Source organism: Hippichthys cyanospilos, chromosome 12 (assembly GCF_059441005.1).
Source record: "Hippichthys cyanospilos isolate Australia breed blue-spotted pipefish chromosome 12, RoL_Hcya_1.0, whole genome shotgun sequence".
NCBI classification, from domain to species: domain Eukaryota; kingdom Metazoa; phylum Chordata; class Actinopteri; order Syngnathiformes; family Syngnathidae; genus Hippichthys; species Hippichthys cyanospilos.
Genome location: NC_142380.1, coordinates 6,154,710 through 6,181,192, shown reverse-complemented (window position 1 = coordinate 6,181,192; position 26,483 = coordinate 6,154,710). Strand labels below are relative to the sequence as shown.

At 42.0% G+C, this 26,483-nt stretch overlaps 1 protein-coding gene across 5 annotated transcripts in view; it reads right to left on the bottom strand.

Moving 5' to 3' along the window:
• The window catches only part of asic1c (acid-sensing (proton-gated) ion channel 1c), a 67,571-nt gene that overhangs the window by 16,867 nt on the left and 24,221 nt on the right, over positions 1–26,483 (bottom strand). For 3 of the 5 annotated variants that reach the window (XM_088428646.1, XM_088428649.1, XM_088428648.1), the window contains exon 1: positions 1,436–2,274. The exons of the other annotated variants lie outside the window; for them this stretch is intronic. In XM_088428646.1, coding sequence (XP_088284772.1) covers positions 1,436–2,179 — 744 coding nt within the window. In that variant the 5' untranslated portion in view covers positions 2,180–2,274. Of the gene's footprint in view, positions 1–1,435; positions 2,275–26,483 lie in introns of those variants that run through there. 5 annotated transcript variants of the gene reach the window in all.

Genomic DNA, 26,483 nt, shown 5'->3' with positions numbered 1-26,483 from the left:
AATGAAGGTCTGAGCCTTTCAATTTCTTTTGAAGCAGACTATCAGGTTGATTTCAGAACCCTCTGGGTAAAAAACATATTTATTACTATATTTTTGGAACGTATAGCATTCAGAAATCAACAAATGACACCACAAATGACATCGCACGGTACATGCAAACCAGGGTTGCAAAAAAATATCTTGGAATAAATAATCATAGGCTGACCAGTTTATCAAATATAAAAACTGGGACCAAAAAAAAAAAATAATTATCACACAACGAATAATGTAATACCTTGCAATATAGACTGTCTTACAATCCACAGAGAAAATAACCATGCAGCTGGTAAAAAAAAAAAGAAAAGGTGTAATTATTCATACTAGTGACTTGGGGGCACGATCTGTTTTCCCTTTGAATATTTTTTGATGACATTACAGTATGAGTTGTCAAGCTGAAGTCTGAATTAGCATCTGCATTCCAAATGCCACCCGCGGCTGTCAATCAAGTCCCGCCACAATGCCCCAGATGTTTAATTAGACAAGCTAAAAGATTCATTAAGACTGAGCTGGGATGCCTGAGTAACAAACATCTCATTCCAAAGCGTCTCACATTGCTAACAAAGCAAACTGTATTTGCAAGGACCAAAACAATATGCACTATAAAGACATTGTAGTCCCCATCCGTCCATTATCCGTCGCTCATCGGGGTCAGAGGTCGTGGGGGTAGCAGAAGAGCAAACTTCCCTGTCCCCAACCACTTCGTCCAGTTTCTCGGGGACATCAATGGTACAGGGTCCAAACGACCCGTATCAGGGACATTGTAGCAATTGGTGAAGATACGGAATAGATTTTACGCCATACAAACAAATTGTTTGCAAAGATTTTTATCCCACCAGTATTGCTCAGTGCTAAAGGAGGATGGGATCAAGCAAAATCCAAAGATTTTATAACCCCGGTCTTTGGACAAGAAAAATCCCCCATTCCTGCAAATTTTGCGAAGCTTCCTCTCCGCCAATCAGCAAGTGTTGGGGAGTTATTAGGATTTAGGCAAGATCAGTAAAACGGTCTGGAAAACAAATGGTCTTTTTTGAGTTTGTTTAATTTGAAGTTTCAAAGGCACAAGTCTTAGCAGAGCACTCTTGTGGTCTGCAAGAGAGAGCGACTTGTACAAGAGATAAGATTCTTATTCACTCAAAGGAGCGAACTCCGACAAGATGAAAGCCAGCCCAAAAAACAAAGAAACATTCCTCTGTTCAACTTGCTGATCAGTCAGCAGTTAGAATTACAAGCGAGGCAAAAACCATAAAATAATACGTCATTGTCGCTTAATTATAGCCGCACAGAGTTCTCCTGTATGTTAAGTCCTTGTCTCTGTTCAAACAAAACCAGGTGGTCAGTGAACAAGAAAATGTACTATTTATTTTGCATTACACCAGGAAGATCCGAATGTACATACAGTGGTGAAGTTGTCGGGGGCGCAGGCCCGACCGCGAAAGCTGCACGCCAACAGCATGTCCTCCAGCCGGTGTCCGAGGCGAGCCATCATCTCGGTGGTGTTGACGCGGCCGGGCGGCGGTCCGGCGTAGCCGCCTGGGTCCAACAGAGCGAGCAGAGCCCGCTGGCGGCTCTCCTTCAGGATGGCCACGCTGCTCTCCACCGGCGTGCCGTTGGCGTGCGTCAGGTCCATCCAGTAGCCGCCGCCACGGTACAGATCGTCCCTCGTCAGCCCGGACGCACGGAAGACGTTCTTGTTGCAGAAGGTGACGGCCGGGAAGGACAAATTGCGAGCCCACACCATGTGGATCTTGGTCACGGCTGGGTAGGACATGAAGTAGAGGACTCTGTTCCTGGACCAGGTGAGAAGGAGGGCCACGCAGAGCAGGAAGGCCAGCACCCACGCACCCCTCTGCACTTTACCCTTGTGCGGGGACAGCATGAACCTCAAACCGTGGATTTTGGTCCTGGAGAGAAAACTCACCAACATCTCCTTCCGCGCCTCATGGAGCTGTTCCTGGCTATTCTTTCGCAACTCGCATGGCATTTTTGCTCGCCCGACCAAACCCGCTCCGATGTGACTCGTCAATGAAATAAAATCCAGACGACGTACTGGATCCTTGCCCACAAATTTATTGCCAGAAAGAACAAGCAGGTGTGAAGAAAATCCTTTGAAACACCCCCAACGTTGAAGAGCATCCGACATCCATGGAAAAATGCCAGTTGCAGATGGTGCACAAAATCCTAAATGTCCCTTGGCGCCTTTGTCTGCTTTTGTGCTCCTGCAGCCCAGATTGAAGCGACGCCGTTTTTTAAGTGCGTTGACTTGCAGCCCCTCTGAAAGGAAAAGAAAGCTTGTTGCGTCCCACACGCACGCACAGGCTCGCTCTACGGCGAGGTGGAGCCAGCCCATGAGAAGAATTTTTTTTTATGTTCTTCCCCTCCACTGGTGATGAAGTAGATTTGCAGTGCTATACGAAGGGAGTACATCAATCAGAAAACAAAAAGTCGACTTCATGAAACCGGGTTGCAAAATTTATGATCCTTGACACTGAATAAACAACAGCTTGTTGTTTGATCAATAGGTCGGTATAATTAAAAAAACGCCAGAGGAGACAGGCTCTATTATTGTAACACCATCCTGCTGCATGCAGGTCTGGATTAAATATGCAGATTGGGCGGAGTATAACTTGAATTTATTTTAGTCGAAGACAATAAAACCGATTTGTGGATTGCACTTGCACATGGGGTCGCAGGCCAGGAAATTAACACAGTGCACACAGCAGGGGGGTGGGGGGGGGGGGGTGGGGGGGGGATCTCAATACGTATTCTATTTTGATTTGTATTTTGTCCATCAAATATTCCATCACTATATTCTTGAGTGATGATTTCATTATTAATCTACTGGAAATGTTCAAATAAGAAAAAAACACTGACCTAAAGGCTGCTTCCAAATGTTTGACTAGTACATCTGCTCATATAGGAATGCCCGTATTAACAGTTTTAAAAATACATCCACTGAAGACGCATTAAACTGAAGGTTTTCATGAACTGCTGGGCTTTTAAACTCGCGTAAGGACACAGACAATGAAAAAGATGAATGGGAAGCGCTAAACTACGTGTCTTTTGGATGACACTGGCGATCAGAATGACTTGGCCTTGGTCCTACTGACGTCGGTGTGCTCTGAAAGAATCAAATGAAACGTGAATAAAAAGCGATTCTGTACGCGGAAATGAAAGCAAAAAGGGGAGATGAAGGTGAATGAGTAAACCTGCAATTGCAGCTCAGTGGCTCCACTTAGTGACCCAGTGCATTGATTAGATTCTGGTGGGCTCCATAAAAATGCCCCCCCCCCCCTCCACCCCCCTTTGCTTGATTGGTTTGCATGATACAAGAATGTCCCTTGTCAGCGGTTTGACCCAGCCAAAGTAATTATTATGATTTAGTGCCTGCGTCAGATGTCACACAGCGCCACCGTAATCATATTAAGGTTTTTCAAGCTTTATCCAGTCGCCATCTCCTCAAGATAGTGTGCTGTGCCGCCTTCTGAAGTATTCACGGCCAATAGGGAACGAGCTCGCTGTCGATAGCAAACATTTAGTGATGACAAAATGAAGCTTCGTGAAGCACTTTTTATTTACTGCTGTAGATGGTACTTTGTTTTCATGAAAGCTAGCGCAGTGGAAATGAATTATTATTTTTTTAAATCAAGAAAGCCATCAATAAGAGTCATACCACACGTGCTTCATGAAGCTTCATTTATCCATCACTACATAAATGAACGTCTTAGCTTACGCCATAAGTCATTCTTGGCCATCAGTATTACACATATATTCCTGCTAGATTTTTTTTCTACCATGTGTTATTTTTACTGTTCTATTTTTTGTCTGTCCACATATTGTCCCCTCCAAAACTTAGACCAGCAATAACTGCCTACGATGATACTTTTTTTTTTTTTATTTTGCCAAGGCTCGTGATCTGTGAGCTTGTCAAACACCCCCCAGGCGCAATTGAGCCCCAGAGGTCTCATTAAAAGGAGGAGCAGGGCTTTAAAGGAATAACTAGACGAGGTCCTTCAAGGGCCAGCGAGAACGCTCCGCACCAAATGAGACAGTGACAGCAATTAAATGCGCTTCGGAATCATCCGGGCTGAAATTGAAGGCTAAAGCTACCGTTTACCATCATGCTGCTCAAATAGTACAAGACTTTTTCACCTTCATAGCCATGCAAAATAAGATATAGCTCATTTGGGAAGTTGCGAAGAAATAAAAGTCCAACATCGTGTGACACAGAGACATTTCCTCGTGAATTTAAAGAGACGTTAGAGAACGTCTAAAGCATCTTAAGCAAAGGGAGACATCTTGTGGTCTGCCTCCAAAGGGTCCGTCAACGCAAGGCAGCTTCTTAGTATGCAGCACCACGGCTGGCAGCGAGGCCGGCCGGCCGGCATGGATTTGTAGCTTTTAATTGATTCACAGCGACAAATGGTAGCAGGCAGGGAGCTGCGGCACGACATTAAATAACTTTGCTGCACTCAGGCAGCGACCTTACAACACGATGCACAACTCAGCTGACAGATGGAGCAAGAGGCGGTATCAATGCCAAAACATATGCTCTCGCCAATACAGTACCTGCACAAAATTCTCTTGCTGCCACTCAAGCTTGCAGTTTGATAAAAAAAAAAAAAGTCCTTGCCCCCCCAATGTCCCCGCCCCCCCAAAAATCATTCCCTGGCACTTTCATTTTCAGAAATATTCTCATTTTGATCCATATTCAACGTAGGGTTGAATCTTGTTTGCTCAGCATGCGTTATCCTGCTGCCCAGTTGTCCCGCAACCAAGCAAAGTAAGCTTTTTATTTATTTATTTTTAAATATACATGCAATGGTGCATGTGATTAACCAATCTGCCTCACAGCAAGAAGAGGGCAGCTTCAGGGTTCAATCAAACTTTTCAGAATTCTCGACACCTTTTTAAGGCCACTTCCGGCAAATTGAAGACCTCTTATTCACAGGGAGTGTGCAAAATTGGCCCGACGTTGAATTCAAGATGAGATATGGAAATGCACTCTGTTAAAATCTAGGGAGGAAAAATGAAGGCTTTTTATTCCAGGTGAAAACGCGAATGCAAATATCATTTCAAACATAATTAATAGGCTGAAGCGCCACGCATATTATTGTCTATGTATTCTATAACGGAGGACCCCGAGGGCCGCTATCCTGCATATTTTTGATATTAACATATGATCAAGCTCATTAGCGGGCTTCCACTGAGCTTGCAGATGAGCGTATCACTTCAGTTATGTTGGAAGATGGAAATATCAAAAAGATGCCGGAAAATGGCACTCGAGGACCAGCTTTGGACACCTACAAAACAACTAGAATAGACCCGGTCCTCAAGAGCCGCGAGCCTACATTTTTTTTTTTTTTTTTTTTATGATTCTTTCCTTCACCACACCTGATTCTAGTGATCAACCAAAAATCAACCGACATATCAAATACTTGTCATGAATTTGTTTATATTTGACCTTTTTCTTATAGAGAATGAATATTCAAGTCCCTTCCGGAATTTTACAGGCAAAACCCAAACACATCTTTATGTTATGTTAGTCCCCACCACGTACATGTTTCAAATGCAAAATAGTCTGTAGTTTAATCATTTACATGCAAGCCAAGAGAGGAAAAATTAAAATGCTCAAATTTCTAATTCTGCATTCATTCTAAACTCTTAAAGGAATGGCCCATTTCTTTAGCCATTTTCAGCAATGATAAACCCATACTTTGTCTAGAATTCATTTGATGACAAAATTATTTTTCATGTAAAATTAATACCTTAAACAATTTTCTACTCTCTGCCCACTGAATATAAATTCACTGAATAATCCGTGCCACAATCTCAAGGCTTGGGCAACAACCAATCACGGTTTAGTCACGTCATTCATAAACTGAGCTGCGATTGGTCATTACCCGAACATTACAAATGTTATGTCATTTTCAGTCAAGTGGCAAAATGTGTTTCTGAAAGTATCCATTGTGCATAACAAACGATTTGGTCATCAAATATATGAGAAGACGAATTAATAACTTTTTCCTGCTGAAAATAAGGGATTAACCCTTTAAGGCTTGATGTCACCTGATGAAAAATCTGCAGCCATCAGAAAAACGCTCCGTGAAATCTCATTTTCCGTGAACAAAGGCAAGATTTCATCCCTTGCAAGTCATCTCCGCGTATTGACTTAAGAGAGCAGGAAATAGAGCACAGAAGCCATTAGTGGCGGAAAAAAAAAAAAAAAGTCATTTGAGCTGTAAAGGACATGAGATATGAAAGGTGAGTCATAGCTCGATAAAAACATGCGACTTATTAGAAAAACAAACGCTTTTGTTTTGGATGCCATGCCAGAGGGCTAAAGGCTTTACTGCTTTTATTTGTGTGCTACTTTGCCTCGGAACAAGTTCATTACCATAAGAGCTTGTGTCAAGTGCCACCTCTTAATGGCTTCCCCATCTGCACAGTCAGCAACAAAAAAAAAAAAAAAAAAAAAGGAAAATAAAAGCCTCCATCCCCCAGTACAGAGTAGATCTCCTCATCTTAGAAAAACACTGGCTACTACTGTGCCGCCGTGGATGACAGATTTGCACTGCGGCGCGTCGAGAAGAACCATTTATTTATTTATTAATTTTTTCGGCTGCTTGTGTTTAACAGACACCATCGGGTGGCTCACTCACACTGATGGTGTCAGACCCCGCCGCAGTCCCAGTCCCAGCTCGGTCTGCGTCCGACTGGGCCAAACTCGCATCTAAGCTCTTATTCCGTCCGACTTCATCTTTGCTGTCTACAGTGTCATGTTTAAATCACAAAAAAAAGCTCTCACAGGCTCATAGACAAAAAGTCGATGCTGTATGAATAGCGTATATTTTTTTTCACACACAAACAATTCTGGTTTGCAAGCAACACAATACAGTAAGTGAACATAGGACAAAGTATCTAAAAGAGCGTGAACAACATAGTAAGTAGCCACCATTCAAAATTCATCCTCTGGAATGTGTCAATATGTTCAGATTTGTTTGAAAATTGTTACCACGTTAAACCCCCTAAAAAAAAAAAATCTTAATGTGAATATGGGTGTGCTTAGTTGATAATTTCTTTCCAATAATTGGTTATATTAACTATCATAAAGGCAATATCCTGCTTTGATCCAGCCCAACGGGCAGCCATTTTTTTCAGCGGCTATCTACTTAAAATGACATCACGGTTGCTCAGGTGATAACCAATCACGTCGTACCTGTTTTCTGAATTTGTCATGTGACATTAACAAGCCAAGCTGTGATTGGTCAATTCTTAAAACATGTAGAAATTTTGTGTTTACCCTAGAGGGGCTTTAGAGCACATTGTTGGAAGGGGAATTAAAAAAAAAACAAACAAAAAAAATCTAAAAATTGTATTTCCATTAGGTACATGATTTACTGGCATAAATTTATTTTATTTGGGTTAGACACTTATATAAATAATTTACTTGTACATATACCAGATTTCTAATATTTTTTAGATCACGTAGGAGGCAAGATTATATACGTTTCATACTTATCGCCACTCTAACAAAAAAATTGTATTAAACAATTTTGTATTGATATTTTCTTCTGATTTTGTTTGTGATGGCATTTGTATTTACAGTATGTTCAATCAATCACCTGATCAACTTTTTTTGTGCTGTTCAAATATATTTACAATGACTTTAAAAAGTTAAAATGTGTTGAAAAAAGGACTCTCCATAATCTATTTCCATGTTTGTTTAAGCCAGTGCTTCTCAATTGTATTTTCCTGAAGCCCTCCGACTCGTTTATGAGATTATCATTTTTGAAAATTGTACAAGTATATCCAAAGCTGTATCATTTTTAACATTCACAAAAGAAAAAAAAACATAAATCAACTTTCCTTGACTGTAATCTACTAATTTACAGCGCTTATAGAGGTTACAGGTTAGTCTAAAACTGAAAAAAATAAAAAATAAAAAATACATAACCAAGTGCACCAAAGTGCCTGTTGTTCCATTAATGGGACAAAACTCGGAGTCCAAACTCTGCGGTAAGCGAGTGGAAAGCGGCCATGCGAAGCCAAGCAGAAGGCCTCCGCTCTTTGATTGATATGGCGGCGGCCTCGCGCTCATCCAGACGAGGGACTTGCGTTGAGGCACTTGTGTCTTTTACTTGGAGCCAGCCTATTCGTCATCGTGACGGCCTCCACGCCACGGCGCCGGCGGGAGATTAATGACGATAATGAAACCAAATGATGGCTGCGTGACATACTCGAACGCTTTCTTGAATCCAACCTTGGGATGCTCACCGTGTTTTGCAAATGTAAAAACAATCGACTTCAAAAACAGGAGCTTAAATGATGCATGAAGAGGTTTGGCACCTCAGAATAATACGTACAAATATTAATTGTATGAAGTGTATGCTCATGTAAATGAGCTTTGTTTTTATTTTTGAGATGATACGTTTAGTACCATATGAATGATCGGATTCCTTTCTAAACCTGGAAAAAGAACATTAAGATTCGACCTTATTGTTTTCCTTAATAATCACTGTTTGAAAATAGGTCATTTGGGTGAAAACAAGCTATTTTGGACAAAAGGCGAAAATGAGCTTTTTTGTTAACATGTGTTTTCTGCACAGCAGTGACTTTGAACCACATTTTTTTTAGTAGCATATGAAACAGTTCAACGCTCCTTCCCTTCAGTAAAACATGAACAAAAAAAGTGAAAAATGTGTTTTTGATGACTAAATAATAGTTTGCGTATCTATACAATTGGCATAATATTAAGAGGAGCGCTGGCCACTATCCATTCACTCAAAAAAAAAATAAAACTGAGTTAAGAATGATGATGTTCTGTTTTGTACATATATTTTATGGCATTAAATGAGCAGCCCCCCCCCCCCAAAAAAAAAAAAAGATTGCAGATCAATAGCTTGATGTATATAACTGCAGCAGATTACTCAGAACATCTGCTTGCGTTGTCGCTGTAATGTCTCATTGACTACCTTTGGGGCAGAGCGACAAACATACAAGAACTGAACCAGAACTCAGTTCAGTGCAGACTACAATTTGACTTGTGTCAGTACCAGATTGTACACCTTCTGGATCCAACTAAAACGAATGGAGGCAAAAGTGAATTGAATATCCTTGATGATAATACGCATCGTACTATTTTTTCCACTTGGCCTAAAGATAACAGATGGTGTTGAAAAATAAGTACTACAAAGGCGGTGCTTGAAGTGGGCCGCTACGCAGCGCTACAGCGTACCAGCAAGCAAGTTTAGCCGAGACTTTTGCGACTTCACATGAGCCTGCGTTTTGGCACGTGGTTATTTTCATATACTTGGGTTATAATTTGAACCCTTCGGCTCTTGGGGAAATCAAATTCCAGACCGTAAATTATTCACTCCCGTTGGGACAATGTGTCCCACAGATTGAAAAAAAAAAATTGCAGTGGGTATAGGAATGGTAGAAATAACATAAAATGGCATCGCAGTGTTTCATTGCACACCTATGTAGAGATTCTAGTGGCATTTAGCAACTTTTCCATACACATTAACGATCTAGTACTGCCGAAAAATTTGATAATATGTGCTATGAAGGTGTACGATGGATTACGCTATTTACTATGTATTGTAGGCGATTGGTGATAATTTTCACTTCTCTGGCATGTTTTATGTATAGGATATACCGTATTTTCTGCAGTATAAGGCGCACCCTCAATTAATGACATATTTTAAAACCTTTCCACATATAAGGCGCACCGGATTATAAGGCGCACCCTCTATTAATGACATATTTTAAAACTTTTTCAATCACAATATAGTAATACTCAAAGTAATAACAATAATAACTCAAATAATAACTAAACTCTCAATAGCATAATAACGCAATGTCAATATGAGCAACCTTGTTCAACTGTAAACACACAAAAGAAACAGGTAAAGCTTACTTTATCACTTCATTCCCCATCTACGATCCAAATCTTAGTATTGATCAATATATAAGGCGCACCTGATTATAAGGCGCACCATCAGCTTTTTAAAAAATTTAAGGCTTTTAGGTGCGCCGTATTGTGCGGAAAATACGGTCACAGTCCGAGTGGTATTTCTTGGTGGAAAGGGAAGTGGGAATTTTTAAACTAACTTTCCGAGTATCCTAGATTAATAAACAAGTAATATATGCCATAAGAATCAGTAGTGAAAGGGTAAAGGAGGTTGATGTTGTTGAGATCCAAACATGGACATCTTTGTCAAAAATTTCGAACTAGTCTCCGCGACATGCGCCTGGTTTTGAGAAAACTCATCACGTAAAGATAAATAATTCGCTAGAAATTCATTGTAAGCTACGGCACAAGTTTCCGCCGTTGTCTGCTATCGCCAGAGCGTTGACATCTCGCGAAGGTGCATTCAAATGCATTTGGAAATTTCAAACCCGGCTGTGATTTATTATAGATTCACTGTATGTATGACTTAGCTTTAACGATGTTTTATTTCTCACGGACCGAAAGACCTGGCGAGAGTGAAATAAGGGGAGCGGCGGCATTTATTTTCCCCGCTCCAAGCAGTGAGTCATGTCGCCTGTACAAAGGCGATTGAATGGGCCCCTATTTGTGGGATGTTGATGGCCTCACCGCTGCGTTGCTGACGCGTACGCTTGATAATCCCGCGCTTCCATGGCATCTCCAGCCCAGGCAGAGGAAGCCTCCCGCAGCCAGATCAGCAGGCTCACCCAGCCGGCCCCATGAATCTTTAACGAGCCCCCCCTATATACCGGGGCCTTCTCCAATTTCTGACATTTAGCTGAAATTTGCCCTTTGTGCCGCTGCACGTCCAAAGCCAAGGTCACCTCGTGTCAAATGCGGTTTGAGCGCAGCCACTCGGATTTTCTCCGCTTTTTTGTCGCTGTGAAAGCACCGTTTTTCCCCAATCGGGGAATCAAACCTTCGCTTGTGTCCAACCGGGGGCTTATCTAAGTCAATGAGGCCTTTGGAGGAAACGCCCCAACATGCGAGCTGCCTCCCTCGACTCTGCGTAGGGATCATTAAGTTGCGCTCCCATTCTGCTGACGTGATTTTATCACGTATGTGAAGGGAGGGCGGCGAGAACAATAACCTTTCCTTGCTAAATGGCTCGGCCGTCTTTGAATGTCACATACTGCGTCTGCTCCGTAATGGCCGCTGTCGCTCTTTACGTAGCAAAATAATGACGACGTATGATGAACGGGAGCGCTTTGCAACAACAAACATATGTTTGCTTCATAATGCATGACGTCGCGCGTCAGCCGACATTTCTTCAACCATATGGCGTCTTGTTTGGGACACTTTGGGACAGATTGCTCGTTTGGGTACATTTGGTTTGATTTGGTTTATTGGTAATCGTTTCTTTCTCCCTCAGGTACGTTCTCATGCATGTTTTGAGTTCATTTCCGCCGTTATGTCGTTAGTTCTCTAGGGGACATACTATGATGAAATTGAATTGCAATGACAGTGGTACCTTGACTTAAGAGTGCCCCAACTTACGACTTTTCAGCGTGTCATTGGCCAATTGTTTTTTTTGGGTTGCAAGCGAGGATTTGAATTGAGTTGTATACGTTGACAAAAGAGAGGGAGCAAAAAAGCAAGAGTGAAGGTCAGTGAATTTTCAGCTCGGAACAAATGCAAAATGAAGCATGTAAAACTAACTGTGTGGTAATTAGCCAACCAGAGCGCGTAAGAGAAAGAAATTAGGAAAGGAGTATATTTCTTAATTAACCTTTATAATCACATTCAGAAATTATGGCATTTCATGTGACTTCAGTGTGGAAATTAGGCTGGACGACACATTGGTTGAATTGAGAGCACGGCCACGCAACAACTGACTTCTCATATGCCTTTTGATTGGCAAGTCAAGCGATTTATTCATTCAAATCATACTCAAAAAGCAAATTGATCTCTTAAGCTCTTTTTTCCTTCAGGTCTGTACAATGACAGTGTTGAGCAAGATTGTGTACAATATCATCTCAGTTAAAAAAAAAAAAAAACATGACTCCAAAACACAGCACAAATATTGAACTCAAAGCCGTGCTGGCAACCTCCCTTATTAGTAGCCGCCACATATTAATTATTCCTGGGTGCATGTTGCTGCCTATTTATACTGTGTTTACACTTGTGTCCTCCCAAGTATATGGCAGTTTAAACATTTCCCATAAATTTGAAGATTTAACTCGGTGGTCAACGATGACAAGTGACACAGGTGGTGACGCTCATAACAACCGATTAAAATGACAAACTAATTATACTGTTCCGTTAGGCTGTCATTTTAAGATGTTTTAGACATTTGGCGATACATTGTCAAAACGCGGGTCACCCGGTACTGACGGACCAACAAACTACCCATCTCTGCAAAAGCACATGACAGAAAAAGAGTATACGCCTCCCTTTTTGCCTGTTTATTCATCCAAGTTGATAGGCAGGAAGATATTGAAGTGCTGAGCCATTGCTTAGCAACACAACCGCAGACGAGCATGCCAACAGCCGCTCGCATTATTGCAAATGTCATTTTGCAAGATTTCCTGGGCAGTTGTCAAAATGAGCCAAAGTTCTATTTGGTGAAGGCGCCGACACAATGACGCGGGTGTCTACTTTTAGCTGATGCCACTTCTGCTCACTCTTGACAGAATAGTCGATTCTAAACAAGATTTTTGGCAAAGTCTAATTCTCTCATAGTGTTAGGGTTGGATTCAGGCTTCAACTACACTCACCTCACCCATGACCATTTCTGAGAATACTGTTGTCACACCTAATTTGATTGATTGAGCTTCTCGCCCGTGTGGTCCTCCATATAAGCATATTTATCACCTTTGTTGTTTGTTTGTTTTTATGTCACGTTAAGCATTTATTTTTTAAATGTTACAGACCAAATCCACAACTGCATACTAGTTAATGATGTTTTTTTTGTGTGAATTTGAAACTGTGTCCATTCGCTGGTTATAAAGATGGATTTTGTTTCCCAACTCACGTTAACCTGTGAAATAATCGACGGATGAATCGACTGTTAAAACAATTAGGTGCAGCCCTACCTTATGTGTGGAAGATTGTTGTTGTCAGTGCGACTTATTAGAGCTGGACGATTATGGAAAAAAACACAGTAACTGCGATGATTTTGCCTTATAATAAACACAATCATACATTATTTATTGATTTTGTATGTAATTTTTAGTTTTACTGTCAAGTGGAACTGGAGTGACGGGAAGGATCCGCATATTGATTATATTTATAGGACGTGAATCTTTTTCTGATGGTGAGAAGCCAAAATCTCAGCTCTTTCATTCCATTTTTTTTTTTTTTTTGCCCAGCCGCGCCCCTTACCGTGGTAAAGTTCTCAGGGCCGCATTCTTTGCCTCTGTATTTGCAGTCGAGCAACATTTCCTCGATGTTGTGGCTGGTCCTCTGCACAAACTCCAGCATGTTGAAGGTCTTACTGGGGAAAAACTTGCTGTTGTCGCTGGGTTGTCCCAAGGCTTCCATGAAGTCGTCAAAATCGCCTTGCTCCACGCCCAGGAGCCCCGCCATCCAGAAGATGTCGTTGCGTCGCATTTGGGACTTGCGGAAACTGTTGTAATTGCACATGGTGATAGCGGGGAAATACATGACGGGACTGTCCATCTCGTCCAGGAGGGTGACGTGAGGGTACCGGTAGTACTCCAACACGCGGTCGGCCACTTGGTAGAGGAAGATGGACAGGGAGGAGCTGAAGGCGGCGGCCCAAAGCAGTCGCCGCAGGGTGACCCCGCCGGGAAGGAAGATGTGACTCAGGCCGTGGAGGGTGCAGTTGGCTCCGAAAACCGTGATGTCGGACGCCGGGCGCGGCGCGCTTTCCTCCTGCGCTCCCATCTTGAACGATGCCGCTCCGATGCAGATGTGCCTCGGCTGGGCCGGATGGACTCTGGTTTCTCACCCCCACCGCCCCAACGAGGGGAAGGGCTCGGATGTCGGGGTGCCGCGGGGGCTCCTGGGAACGCTGCACCCGCTCCGACCTTGCGCATTGGATGCGACGGATAGGGTTTCCGTTGCCGAAGAACTCTTCCACTATCTTGAGACTCGAAGCAATTTAAAAGGTGGAGGAAACGCAAATGACTCTCTGGAGACATAACAACCATGTGCTCGTTTGGGGTACTGGGAAATCGGGATTCAAGTTTTTGTTTGCAGACCTTTCTATCAGTCATTGCTTCTACATTGACAGACTATCACTTGTTCTTTAAAGGTGACGTCAGTCCAAAATTACTTTACTTTGCAATGTGTATAGTTTGCATGCATGTGTGCACAAAAGTTAATATAGTGTTTGTAGAATATGAAATGAAGTTTTGATCCATCGGAAGGCGGTAGCCATTTTGCCACTTGCTGTTGACTGTAAATGACATCTTCGATAAATCACCCAGCTAGCAAACGTCACATGACCAGACAAGAACGAGCGAAAGAGTGATGTCTTTTTCACTCCACAGCATGAGACAAAATGGCCACACCCTCACATTGAGGAAAAGAAAATAGATTTGGTTGTTCTTCAGAATGACCAATGGGGTTGAATTAAAGATATTTTTAGAAAGAAAATTTACGTTTACATCAGATATGAAGCAGTAACCTGCTACAGTTTTCCCATGATAGCGAACATATTGCTCCAGCGCGCATTATGAACGCGTTCAACATTAACGCCGGCTGCTTCTATTTCGATTAACGATCTTGATCCATCTCCACTAAGCACGATTTGTTGAACATTACTTTAATAAGATAATTGATGGTGGGCCTGTCACTAACATTTAAGAGTAATCTGGGTAACAAATCCTCTTCAGTCTCAGATTGATTTTTTTCCTTTGAATTTCACACCACTGTTAAATGTGTCTCCATTACTTCCTGCCTTGGCTTTCATCTTCAATTAGGGTTAGCCCAAGGGCTCAGGTGTTTCCATTACCATTCCCACTTGTCATGTATTTGTATGGATTTTTATTTCCAGAAGCTCTCTCGTGACGGTAGATCATCGTCATTGTGTTGCAGCTTACAACGCCAAATATTCAGCAGTTGAAAACAGCCAATGAAATAAAAACCGGAGCCCATTACAATAAATTGTAGTTTTAAAGCCAGGTGATTAAATTGCTTTATTCCCTATTTAGGGTTTCCTAATAGGAATAGGAAAGGGAGCTTGAAAAACACTGAGACATAAACGAGAGCGAGAGTGTCCTTCTTTTATGGCGGTGAGCAAAGGGGAGGTCACTTCGATGAAAGGTGAGAAAGGTCATTCAAATAATCTGTTGCTTCCAGCACTTTTGAAGCACAAACCTCATTCCAACTTGAGAGAATAGTTTCATCACCAGATACTTGTATCAGTCAAGAGGAACATTTGCTGTTCCATTAAGAGGACAATATCCCAGCTCAGGATGCGACTTGACGCTCATGCTCTTGTCAGACATATGTTATTTTCATATGAAAAATATAATTACAGTGTTCCCTTGTTTTTCCTGGTTAATGCGGACCATAAAACCCCCACAATAAGTATATTCTCCTGATGAACATCTGTATGTACAAAGTATATAAAGTGCATGAAATGCATCCACTAATACACCACCCCCCACTCCCACGTGTGTCTCCGCACAGCTCTCTCACTCACAGCCACAAATGCACCGCCTGTACGTAATGTAAGCCTGTAAAAGTAGCCAAGAGTGGTTGCCCAAACACCCTCATATAATGACTCTGTTGATGTCCAGTAACATAACAAACAGCGGTTTAGTTTTAAGCAAAACTCCCTGCATTAGCGGCTAAACAAGACCGAGTATTAACAGGCTGTTAGACTGCTTCAGATTCCATGTTAGCGATGAGCGTAGGATCGTTATTTCAGGACATCGGATGGGCGCTGGTGTGAAGTGGGAAAAATTAACATGGAGCAGTGAAGCCTCAAAAAGTGAAGCACAAAAAGGCAAGAAAACATTCTATAGCAAATGTCCTTTTTTTGTCTGTCAATTATTCGTTTTCATGAGCGTCGGGGTTCATTTTGGGTTCATTTTATCATTGGTATTTTTGTACTGTGATTCCATACAGAAGAAGGAGGCAATTAGGAGTTTATGAAATTACACAACTCTAAAAATAACTTGCATTCGATACATTTCCATGAATTAAAAAAAAACTAACCCTAACTCCAACTAATACTAGAACTAATAAAAACTAAACTAAAACAAATTTTCAGAAACAATTCAAATGAATAAAACCTAACATATTCGGTCGAAACAAGAAATCAAAACGACCTGAAAGAATAAAACACACGTCAAAAATCGTATTTACGAAAGCCATCCTATTGTAACCCCACTTCAGTCATTGACATTGAATGTGTTAAGGACAAGTTGCATTTCAATCAGCAAAATGCGAAGCGCTCACGGTAGGCATGCTTAATGTGCCGGCTGGAGGAATTAGCTTTGGTCTACACTAGACTTTCTCTCAGGCCTGCCAGGACTTACTCGTGCGTGTCTAGATTACAGATACTTTTTTTTTTCCAGTTAGGGAAATGCGCTCCTTCTCATCTGCTACACAGTACGTCAAAAAACGTGGGTGCGCAGCAAGACGGACATGTAAAAGCCAGCGAGGAAAAATGTCACTTTCCCGCTGTGGAAAGGTCAGCTCGAGAGCGCGTGAGCGGAGAAAGGTTTTCGTCGCTGCTCCTCAGACTGTAATGAGCGTCTTCAAGTGCATCTCAACAAGCGCGCGGCTCATCCAGCTTTGCGCTTGCAAACGCCGCCTTCAATATTTACCAGCTTTGCGCTGGCGCGACCCATCAAATCACAAGAAGGTCGCGTGGAGAAAACAGCGTTCAGTTTTCTGGGGGCATGCGCAATTTCAGCTCAATTTCAACTCAAAGCATCAGATACCCAAATATTAGAATCGAGCTTTATCAAAGTGTGGACCTAACGCGTGCAATTGCAACTCAGCCATCGAGGCCATATATGATATCAAAACAACACACCCACAAAGAAATGGATGCCAGTAAATTGGATTTCTGCCAAAGGAACTGCAACAGATTGTGTTTTCTGTATTCCCAACAGTAACATGACATTTTCAGGGGACAAATGCATCCGAGAAGCCATTATAGGTACATGCAGTTATTGTCGTACTTCCTTTCTTCATTAGATGTTTTTTTTTTTACCGTCTATGTACATGGTCTTGAAATGTTTCCATACAAATGTTTCCTTTAACGTGGACTTCCTACTAAGTCAATTTATGCCTGGCGCTACGGCAAAGCATGCAATGACTTTTAAAATTTGGCTTGACCAAATGCTGCATCGCAGCTACATTCTCCTTCCCCATGCTTGCTTTAAACCTCCAACTCCATATAGTGAGCAGAGTCTATGGACCTCAGAGCCGTATGCATTTTTTCAACCTAAACTAAATGACTTGTAGACCAGAAGCACAATTTTCAAGTGTATTCTACAGCTGACTGGGAACCTTTAGGATCAGTACTCGATGTCAGACATCTCCAAAGTCTGCCTGGGGTCTAAATGCGACCTGTGGTCAAATATTTAGTGGCCCTTAGACTTTGTAATCATGTCTGGTTTGCAGCCCTATTGACCAGTGTGAGAAATACATGCTACATGCAATTTGCAATTCACCCACAAGAGGGCAGCAGCACTGTCAAGCACCGAGTTCAACGCTGGTCTCTAATTGCAATGCCTCAAAACATTGAACTCAACGCAAAATTTGCACATTTTGCACATTTTTTAGACAGATAGTTTATGTGTTTCAGCCATATGGAAAAGGGCTCACTTGAAAAGCACAACATAGGCTAGAGGCACTAAACAAAATCCAGACTAAGACTACAAAGATTGACGTCCTTTAATCAGGCGCATGAGAAGTTCTCTCATCCCCAAAATCTAAAGAGAGAAATGACGGCAAGTCGGAAAGTGCTGAGCTGACGTGTTGATGTAACGACACGATGCGCTTCAATGGACTTCAATGAGATCGTGAGGAATATAATATGCAAATCATCTCATTCAAATGCAAGAGGAGGAAAGCGGAATGCTGGAACCTGGCGGTCTGCATCAACTTTGCTGCAGTACCGCTCAGAACTTTGAAAATAAATACACAGTGTCTGAAATATACAGGGTTAGGGGTAATTAACGTTGCAATAGGTATTGGCTGACCAATAAGGGGGCCTTTGCAAAAACTTTATTTGCTGTGTATATATAAAACACCAGCCCCCTCCTCTCAAATTTGTGTTTTCTTGAAATGTGATTGACCGGATTTACAGCAGTCAAATAGACGTGTGCCCTTTCTAAATATCTCGTAAGCTAGACATCATCTTTGTGAATGAAGGCCTTAGTTACCGTTGCTACGTCCGTGAAGCTTTCTGAATCGAAATCCTCCCGTCTCTGCACAATATAAAACACGGAGAGAATCAGCGACTGATCATTTTGCGTTCAACCTCTGACAGCCTCGCTCCTTTATCGGATTTCGTTGATGTTATCGGCCAAGGTCAAAGCCCATGTAATTTCAGCGCTCTGACATGAAGAAGACAGAACCCCGAGTTGAATTTATTGTGGGTTGGAAATCATCTCTGCGTGACCGGTGACTGGCGTGTACACAAGCTACATTTCTATCAAAGCCCCCGATTCTGTTTGGCTCGAGGTCTTCCTAAAGTATTTGCAGGGACTGCAACCTGTTTCCAAAATGTTTTCAGTTCATTTTTGCACTATGGCTGAGTAGTTTTTCTGTTAACACTGTAGGTTCTAAGGTCCATTTCCACATCGAAGGGTGACTTGTACGAATGTGCAAGCGTGTAGATCTACTTTGAAGGTTATAAAATCATTTCGCATTAAGATGTTAGGAAGGAACATGGCTGCTCATGTCATGCGAGTGATGTGTCGTGTCGATTGCCTTTTTTTGAGTAATGTCCCATTGACCGGTGCTTATTGACGACACTGGATGATTTTCGCTGTGCTGTTATAAATGATGAACTGATGGAAACGCCATATCACTGCTTGATAGAATCCAATAAATTACAGAAGGGGTGATTTATGGGAACATGTATCAGGCATGACTTCTCATTTGCGAGAATTTGGTTACATTTCATGTATTAATAGCAATATTTGGCTGAATGACGCTAGCGAGTACAGTTGGAATGACAATATTGATCCTTGATTAATTTGTCACTGGAATACATCTGCTGTGAATAATAATAATAATTGTACATTTATTTTGGTAATACAGTGTTCCCTCACTCTTCTCAGTTAATGGAACTGGAAAACCCCTGTAACAAGTGAATTTCGTGAAGTAAGATTTGCCGTGTCAGAAATTTTACGTACTTAAATCAATTGAATAATGTGTTTAGTAAAACCTTGTTGACCTTTTCCCCCATGCCCAGTGATCTCCCAACCGTAGGCTGAATAGGCATGTACAGGGATGCACATAACTGGTATGCAGCAATGCATGCATGCCAGAAATCAGTGATGCGTAACGTCGCATGTTTTAGTTCACACTAATTTTCACTCATCACAACAACAACGGAGTGTGAGCAGAACATGTGTTTTCTGTTTTACTGAAAAGTAACTCCAAGGGCTTGATGCACACTTAAATATGTTGCAAGATTTACCGCTCATGTCCTCAACTAGCAGACACAACCGGTGAATTTGATACAGGGTTGAAAATTTTCAGTCATCCTTTATTTGACATGTTTGAAAAGAGCATGTGAATGTAGCACAATTTATGGCTAACAAACAAGCTAATCAAGAAGCTTAAAGTTAAATCGTCCTCTGGCTAGGTTGCGAGACAAACTGCAGGAACAATGCAAACTATATGTAATAGCTTTTTCCTCACCTTTCAAAAAGCTAAGCAAGCATGTCCCATGTCTTCTTATTTAGATCTGATGATATTTGTTTGTTTACTGAAGTAGCTTGGACTGGATGTCCAAATACTATGTATTGGTACTCATCCGAGTAACTCACAATAAAAAAAATATGTGCACCCCTGAGCATGTGTTCTTTGGCAATTTATTTTATATTACAAAACACAACGCACAGTGTGGCAGCTAATTTATTTTTACAATAACAAAACTGTCATAGCACTTGGTGCACACAAGCATTTCAGCCTAAAACTGGACCAGCTGTAGAAATCTTCTCTGGACAATCCCAAAGTGCTTTCCATCTTACATATGACATGATTTCCTGCGGGGGAAAAGCTAAAGTCGATCCAATAAAAAGTCCAGCGGAGCCATGGAACAGATTGTGCTCAACGCGAGCAAAGCAATAAGTATACTGCAGCAATGTTGTTATAATGAATAACCAGCTTTCAAAATACCTTAGCCGCAACTGAAGTGCGATGCGATGCGTCTTCACAGAGTAATGATCTGTAAAACAGCACAGACTGGACAAGTAATCCTTCCCGTAGCAAAAAAAAAACAAAAAAAAAACTGCATCATTTGCTGCTTGGCCTCCGGACTCCGCATTGAGCGAGGGCTAAAATTTCTGCACGCTTGCCAAAGGGCGACATCACCAGGCAACATTTCATATTGTCCAATTGTTGCTCTTATCTAATCAATGATCAATCCAAGTTGTTCAAGATGGCGCAAAGAGGACGTGATGACAATGTAATGAGTGGCAAAGTCAATCAATGAATGGATTTAGACAGAAAAGGCCTGCATTTAAAGGCTTCCATTGTGGCGCCGGTTACGACGCCAGCGAAAGTCGGATGAGATGGCTTGCAACTCGCTATTCAGTCAAAGGAGGACCAGCACAAGTAGAAATACAAGGGGGGACATTTATGGACTGTATGTATGCTCGTATGTGTGAGAGACAAGTGTATTCAGCGCGGGTTTATTTGGACCGGTTCTTTAACGAGCTCTCCTGTGTGCCCCACAGGCAGCTCCATCTCCACCGTGGCGTGCCAGCTAGCGACTGAGTAACCGCAAATTGTCTTTCTTCCCGTGGGGGCAACGTCTCTGACACTCCGTGTCCACTTAAGAAATCGGCTTGTCCAAGTAGAACGCGTGACGAGGCGTATGAGTGAGGGGACCTAACACCTTTGTACTATATGGAATGATGCAGGCAATTGACGCCATTAAAAGTGTTTGTGAAAGCAAAATGAGTCATAGGGACCCCTATTTTGAATCAGGTGAAGAGAATGATTGCATTTGTTTAATGTTATATCTGGCAGTGCCGGGGGTGTACACGGTAACATCGAAAATAATAGTTTGAGCTTTAGGAGTCCTCTTTGTCATCGAACAGTTGACTTTTACACATATGTAGTGTGATTTTCAATTTCCCACTTATTTTTTACCCTAGTGAGCATTCTTTGATGATTGGATTTGTGAAGGCAGCTGGGTGGAAGGATCCCATCTGGCGGCAAGGGTCAAAGTGTATTTAGCAAAGTAATTCGGGCCCCGTTTGGAAGAGCCAGTGCCCAGACCTGACACAGCCGTGTTACAAAGTCTACATCTGTCTAATGGCATGATAAACACGGTAGGCACTGGCAAACCCCGATAAGCGTGCGTGCCCGTGCCATCAAAGTGCAACGAGCGAGCCACAAATCACTGCATGAGCTCACACAAACAAGCTATTTATTATCTCTCCCGGTCCAGATCTGCTACCGTCAGCAAAACTGGCGGCCGCAGGCTGAAGCAGCATACAAAAAAAAAAGAAAGAAAAATAGGCCTCAAAAATTTGTCAACATTTTCTTTTTGTGAGCCAACAGGTCAGATTGGTCCGCTTTCTGTGTGAAACAACTCCAACCTCTGATTCAAAATAAGCAAGGTACAAATCTGCATAAGAAAAGTAACAAACCTAAATTGTCAAATCATTTATTACAAACGACCAATACGAAACACAGTGAGAATGACAACAAGGACTCAACGTTAACTGAAAGGAAACAGGTAACTAAATACGCTCCAAATTAATGAGAGAACAATGAACACCTGGACAAGACACAAGTGGCGCAGGGACCTGATTGGCTGACACAAGAGAATAGGTTGATTAGGACAGGTGGACACAATCAAATCAACAAGACACTTCCACAAGCAGACCAGAAAACACGAACTAAGAACATGAACAAATTAGAATTGAAACGAAAACAAACCCAAATCAAGGCACGGAACATGATCAAGATTGTCCAAGAAATCAAGTTATTACACATATGCAATATGTGTTCCATTTTCTCACTCATGGCTTATACAAAATGAAGAAAAGTGTGCCTTTGGAACAAACAGCAATGGAAACATATAATGTGCGCGCGTCAAAGCCAACTCCCACGCAGCCTGCAACATGTGTGGGCTTAGAGCGTGAAACGGGGAGTCTCTCTTCTATCTTTATGTGCTGTACATAGATACATGCAAATACAGTAACAGCAAGCTGTGGCCAGCGGCTTAAAATGCATGCTCCTAACTTGCGCCTTGCATTGATTTATTATAAACCTCGATGCTGCACGGCTTGGTACTGCCACAAAAAAAGGCAAAGGATCTTGCAAGAAAAGCATGCAAAATTCTCGAAGTCTTGTCATTTTGGATTCTATTAAGCCGCTTACACTTTGATTATTTTCATGGTTGCGTAACATGCATCTTGTAATACTGGTACAGTATATATAGTACAGTATATATAGTATATATATATATATATATATATATATATATATATATATATATATATATACCTGATGTAAAGTTATAAAGAAGCTTCGTTTGGTATGTGTGGTGTGGCTTCAAAATTTGAAGAAAGGCGCCCAGTGTGACAGTCCATCACAAAAAATAACACGAGCGACGACGTCGGCGACCACGTCTTTGGACCGTCCGAGGTCGGATTAAAAAGACGTCGTTGATTTTATTACAAGCCAACGACTGAACAACATCATTTGGAAGCAGTTTCGGCGTCGCCGCTCTAGGCCGAGCTGAAAACTCCCCAATCAATTTGCGTTTCTTTCACTCCGCCGTTGGAATGACAAGAAGCTGTTAGCTGATGAACAGGAGGTGTAATTGCAAAGGAGGAATGATCGAGTGTCACAAGGTTTTCCCAATTAAGCCGGCAGCGTAAAAGGACGGGTTATAAACCCCGCCGGCTATTTATAGAAACCTGTCAATGGGCGGGCTGTTGATTTAACGCCGAGCGGCGCTCGGACCCTTCCGGGCTTGCTTCCGAAGGAATCGCTCTTCTCCCCACGTGGGAAGAGCAGTCAAATGCGATGGAAATGACGAACCTTGTCCACAGAGACGAGGAACGATTGGTTGCTGATTCACCAGCTGAGCAAACAACACCCCCCCCAAAGCTTCATCATCAGGTGTGTTGCACTTCAATTATGCTGAGGGAGAAAACAGACATTTTAAAAAAAAAAAAACTATGAGGAGGCGGATGAGTCAGTGTAGCTTCCAGGATAATGACGCAAGGTCCCGACACGCATATGAAGCTAAGTGCAAACATTATGTGGCATTACAAAGTCGCACTATTTAACGGTTAACTCTGCCAAGGATTTTGTCATTTGTTATTTTCCAGGAGGAGGAGGCGGCTTTAATTTCTGACAAAACCAAGCAAGCTTTGGTTACATTGAAAAATGACTCGATTTGAAGACACTAGGGAGCTGAAATTTCACCCCCATGGTGGCAACATGTCAAAGTTCAACGTGGCAGGACCACTTAAGTTTTCGCACTACCAGGAGAGTGGCATCCCTTGGCTAAAATACCGCAAGAAAGACGTTGAGGAAAATGAACCGGAAATGGGGGATTGTAAAAATTCAACAAAAGTCATTGGCAGCAATATGCCAAAAGATGGCGCCAAAGAACAACTTTTCAATTAAATGGCGCTTTGGCAAACAGCAATTTATCTGTATAAATTATATCTGGGGGTTCATCGTTGGTCATCGTATGGGCTCCTGTACGTAATGTTGTTTCTGTTTTGCTCCTTGACGTTGCTATTGGCGCACAATTGCTGTAATTCTTTGGCATGCTTTATTCTGTCAAATAGGATTGACGTCTGACAGTATTGAAGCTCAAACGTATTCGTCACCATGTGGTGAGAACGTCGAGCTAACACTGCCTTCCCAGTTTCCTTACGAGTCTAGTCTCTGTTTTTCAAGTCTTGTTTTTGAGTCTGATTTCTGAGTCTAGTTTCAAGGTCTTGATATTCAGATCTGGTATTTTCGGAGTCTGCTGTGTTTGCTTTGGATTTTTGTGCTTTGAGACTTTCTACTGTTCTACATCTGTGATTCAGAGTCCAAATCCTGCTGCTACACGTGACACTTCAAATCAGACCATCAGGAAAAAGAATAACCTGGGGCAAAACATCACTCTGTAAATCCGTGCCCTTTGCCTCAAAGCCCAGCCGGCGAAACAAGCCACAATAGTAGCTGGAAAAAAAAATGCAATGTGGAAATAACAGCTTTGAAAACACGAGAGGAGGGAGGTCAGCTGTTCACTCGAGCAGCTCCAGCAGGAGCCTCTCACTCCATCGCCGCTGCACCAGTGAAGGCTTCACGTCGACGGGAGGGAAGCTCCATCAATCAATCGCCGCCTTTCAGCCCCTTAGGGACAAGTCGGGAAACGCTGACGAGAAATGTAACAAAACATCAACAAAACCAACCCAATAAGAAGAAGAAGACTCCCCGTTGGTGCCAGCGGGTATGTTCAGCTCTTGTCTGGAAAGGTTACAGTTTTCAAGAGAATGTCCTACATCAAGATCCTGGCTTCGGTAGTCCCGACATACGACGCGTGCTTGCATTTTGATAAGATATCAAATATCTTTGTTCTGGCAAGTCCGACTCATCAATAAAAAATATTTTCATACCAAATATTTCACAGGAGATGGAGTACTTTGATCCACGCGTATGCATTGACCCTTTGACATTTCTGCTGATCAATCAATTCAATCCATCCAAGCATCTATTTGCTAGAGCTTTTTATCTTCACAAGGCTAACTCTAATCTCAGCTGACTTCAGGCAGTAGGCCATACAAGGCTTATCAATACTGTAGCTTCAAAGGCACAGGCAATCGACAATTTGAACATTTCAGGTAACTCATCAAAACAGTTGATGCAGCCCTATGGAAGAAGAAAAAAAAAACTATCACATCTTTTCTATAAACAGTGCAGAAAAAAGCTGCGGTGACAATCTAATGGTTCAGGAGAACCAGCTGTGAAGGAACTTGATACACCAGCCACATTTGGTGCTAATCTTGTGAAAATAAACAAAGACGCGCAACGCTAAACATGCCGCACAGGAGGGATGAAAAAAGAAGGAAAACAGCCTCCAGTAACTCTGGAAAACGCAAAACAAGAACGGGAAAGTTGCACAGACGAGCGTGTACTCTCCAAATCAAAGCAGAAGTTTCTATGTTGATGATGCGGCCCTCAGTTGGGCAGATAACACCTTGTATCTCAAGTTAACGCTTCGCTGCCTCTAATTGCGTCCGGGACACAGCGAGTGGCTGTCATGCAGCCAATAGGATGTACAACTTTTTCATTAGTGTTTTTTTTTTATTTATATTTGATGTTGGAGTGCGTCGGTGTGGATGCACGAAAAGTGTTCATTCTGGACCGGAGCAGATTATTAAGAATGTGGACAGTAAGAAACTTGAAGACGTTTTGGGCTTTGTTTCGACTGCCAAAATCACATGAAGTAATGAATGCTTTTTAATGCCGTGATAGTAATAGGACATTGTTCTTTTCTAATCGAGAGCAAATGAATTGGAACATGTAGCAACTTTTTAAATTAAATTAATTTAAAAAAAATTTTGTTAAATTGTGTTCTTGTGATCCTTTGCAAAACCCTTTATTTTTATGAAGTCTGTCTTTTTTTATTTTAAAGATGCTTTGTGCTGGTTAGGGGGTACTTGGCTGAAAATACATTTTACAGATGCTACACCAATGGTCATCAAAAGTGAAGAAACAATTTGGTAAACAAAAACAGTTTCTTCAAAGCAGGTCCGAGAAGTGAGCAAAACACAGGTACAAGTCACTGGAAAATCGGCTGCCAGCGCAGACACGGATTTCCCATCAAATTTCAAAGCGCCTGTAATAGATACCACGCCAAAATTTGACACAATGAGGCAAAGAAAGTCGTCCTGCCATGCGACTCGTCATTCTGGCCTTCCGTCTCGGGAACGACTCCTTTGGTAGCACGGCTATCGCTCACATAAAGGTTCGTGTATTTTGGCGGCGGTAGAAAATGTCACCCAAAAGACGTGCAGCCCGGGCTTTCTTCATCTGCTCGCTCCACCAGATATTATACTCAACGGTACGAATCGTTTAGCTACACACTCTACTCTCTCACCCGTTTATTCAGCTTACTCATTCAATGCCGCACACGTATTTTCATTTCATCATATTTTGGTGATTTTCCAAGTTTTCAACCTGCTGGTTGAATCCTGTTGCTACAGGACTCAAAAAAGCCGGATAAACACACTCAGATATAGCCTTTTTTTCCCTGAGAAATATTAATGCTCCGAATACCAACAAAACAGGAAAAAACAGAATGTAACAAATGCACCGTGTG